Source organism: Hyposmocoma kahamanoa, unplaced genomic scaffold (genome assembly GCF_003589595.1).
Source record: "Hyposmocoma kahamanoa isolate Upper Pololo Valley unplaced genomic scaffold, ASM358959v1 76, whole genome shotgun sequence".
Lineage (NCBI taxonomy): Eukaryota > Metazoa > Arthropoda > Insecta > Lepidoptera > Cosmopterigidae > Hyposmocoma > Hyposmocoma kahamanoa.
In genome coordinates, this window is record NW_020653900.1 from 8,078,591 (window position 1) to 8,081,834 (window position 3,244).

General features: G+C 41.4%; 1 protein-coding gene across 1 annotated transcript in view; it reads right to left on the reverse strand.

Moving 5' to 3' along the window:
* Positions 1–321: 321 nt before the first annotated feature.
* The window catches only part of LOC113232366 (tyrocidine synthase 3), a 47,464-nt gene continuing 44,541 nt past the window's right edge, over positions 322–3,244 (reverse strand). The window contains exons 14-16 of the mRNA XM_026467048.1: positions 1,319–1,465; positions 895–1,052; positions 322–509 (exon numbers count right to left, since the gene is read on the reverse strand). Coding sequence (XP_026322833.1) covers positions 369–509; positions 895–1,052; positions 1,319–1,465 — 446 coding nt within the window. The 3' untranslated portion in view covers positions 322–368. The remainder of the gene's footprint in view (positions 510–894; positions 1,053–1,318; positions 1,466–3,244) is intronic.

Below are 3,244 nucleotides of genomic sequence, written 5' to 3' on the forward strand. Positions count from 1 at the left end.
TACAGTGTGGCAAGTTTTCCGAATGACAGATATACATCTGTCATACGACAGAGGTGATTATTGTGACCTTTATACCGGAAATTGCATAGGAATATACATTTCTACTCGCCCTTTGCCTCTAACCATCGAGGACATTTTGGCTATGTCCTCGATGCCTCTCACACATACTTAGCCCACTAACACCCGGTTACACTTTAACTACAACATATATATACTTACAAAGGGAAAATACGACTTCTTTTCGTTTTTTAGGTACTTCATTTGGATCGAATTATTGTTATATATATATATATATATATATATATTATAATCCTGATCTTATCACAATATTATCATCTTGCAAAAATTTTGCGGCTTCTATTGCTAATTTAATCAACAGGTTTCCAGCAAACAATGGCTCTCATATCGTCAGGGGCTTTGCCGAATGGCCGCTCACCATTGGCGTCCACATACTCGTTGATCTGATAATCGAGGAGTGTCTGGAAGCCCAGCACATCCGTGCCCAGTTGCTGTAAAGGATACATAAAATTGTATTATTTTTCCCATAATTTATGACTAAAAGGTGTAGGTATCTACAGTTAACAAAGATTAATAAAAAAGTAACAATTATACTTTATAAATGTTTTGGCACTCAACATTCGCCCTTTAACCTCGCCTATTAACAGTGGCTGATGAACTCGTAATCGCGTAGACTAGATTGAATATAAACCAATAAGAAACAATTCTACAATTATCACGAAGATGGCTCCCAAACCAAGACGAATGTCATGGATGAAAATATTATCAAAAATAATTTCCTCTATCTCGTTGTCAATAAAAGTTGACTAATATATATATAAATATAATTGTATATATACTAATATATAATTGTACTCGCTGACAATAAGTCACTACCTGAGTAAGAGGACTGGTGTTAGTAGTAAAGACACCCAAAAAACGTCTTTCGCGAGCAATTCTCATCGTAGCATGTTCTAATGCTCTGATCGCCGCTACGTTATCTCGGGAGGAGAGGTTGGAGTCTGTCGCCATCATAAACGAGTGAAGGATAGTGCCTGTTAACACGCAATTGAAAATATTATGCACAATAACGTACAATTTAAAAAAGCACATATTATTAAGAACAATTAAACAAGTATTATTAACGATGGGTCTTAATTAAAGTGTTCTAATATTGTAAGTCAATGGTTCTAATGATTGTTTTTTCTACACATTACTTAATTTAAAAAAAAACAAAAATAATTAATTTGAAACTTTGAACTCTTAATTAAACTTGATGTCCAACAAGGGTCTTATACTCGTACTATACTGACAAAATTACCTTTGCCTTCAGGCAACATAGTGTCTCTTACAGATCCTTCCACGTACTCTAAGAAACCCATGATCTTGGCGAGGCCTCCGGATAACTCAATCTCGGGCTCGTCGCGAGCATCAAAGTTGAGAGCCACTGCTACTGGACTACCATTTGCTACAAAATAAGTAATTGGTATTAAAGATTGCATCACAAAAAACTATGATCGAACGGATTTTTTTATTCTAATGTAAGTGTGCATTTGATCTCCATCTCACCTGATGGAAAGTAACGATGAGGTCGACGATGAAACATGCACACCTAGATAATGCTTATTCACTCTCGTCTTGAAAAGGTCCATGTTATAAAGTTCAGGGAATAAGTCTGCAGGCACTTCCACTCCATAGCTGTTCGCCATATAAATGTGGAAGCGTAACGCTTCGTGCGAATCTTTGGAATATCGACAACATAGGGGTGAAAGCCAAGACTACGCCCAGTCCCCCGATGATGAAAAGGGGAAGGCGGAATTAAATCGTATAATTCCATCGCACACTCTCCGTGATATATTCTGTAAAATCGACAAGCAGGCAAATTTACGGCGGTGTTCAAGGGTCTGCATCTTCGCCTCTACTAATTCCGAGTCACCTATAAGCCTCATGACACGCTTGTCAATTGAATCCAAGGTGGCCAGTTGATATGTAGCAGAGCCATCCCAAAGGTGGCAACAGTACTCCATACACGACCGGACTTGTGCTTGATACAGCTGAAGCAACTGTCTCGGTGTGAAGTAACGCCTCACCCTGGAAAGGATGCCAAGCTTCCTGGCTGCATTTTTGGCCATAAATTAAATATATCTGCCGAAGTTCAGATTGGACCACAGGTCCATTCCGAATAGCTGGAGACGGTCGATTATCGGTATGGATATATCACGAAAAGTCGGAGTCAGTTCAAAGGGAATCCGTTTTGTGGAGAATAGACACGCCTGCGTTTTGGTAGCGTTAAATTTGACAAGATTGGCATCGTCCCAATCGAAGACTGCCTTGAGAGTTAAATTTAAACGGCTAATCATGGACTCTCGACAAGACAGGATTTCCTCTCCACTGACCATTGCATTGGTCAAGTACCTATCTACAACTGTGCTATCATCAGCATACGCAAAGGCACCTGGAATTAACATATATCATTGCTATGCAGCAAAAAGAGAGTTGCAGAGAGTATGGAACCCTGAGGAACTATCTGTATATCTATCTATCTATCGCCATATGTTCGGAAGAGTAGCTTTCTAAGACCACTCGAATAGAACGTTCACTCAATAAATCCGAGATCCAATTGCAAAGGTCAGTGGGAAGCCCATAACATGGAAGCTTGCTTACGCTTGCGTGAGAGTCGCAAGTGAGAGGTGATACAGGCGTGTGAGAACAGGAGACAACACAGGCGCACAGTTACGTAGGACTACCGCTGGAATTCCATCTGGCCCGCGAGCTTTATTCACGTCACGTTTCCGCAAAGTTTTAAGTACCTCTTTTTGGCGTATGCGAATTGGCACCACAGCGCAGTCAGCCTAAGGTAAGGTAGGTAGTACGTTCCCTGCGCCATCCAGACGCGAACTCTCTTCAAAGAGTGAGGCAAAGAGATTCGCCTTCTCTTCTGCAGTATGGACCAGCGTGCCATCCGATTTCAGCAGAGGTCGCATTGATGGGTGACAAAAGTTACTTTGGACCGCTTTTGCCAGGGACAAAAAGGATTTGCTACCTGCTGGATGAGAGGCAAGCTTGGCCACTATGCGGCGCACGTGGTCGAACTTGGCCCTACGAAACACGCTTTTGCATTTCTTGGCAGCTATAGTAAAAGCTTTCATCAGATTCCGAGTACTCGGAGCTTTGCGCAATCGAGCATCTGCCCATGCTTGGTGCGCGAACTGCTTTTGTGCTTCAGCACGACTGCAGTGAGCGTTAA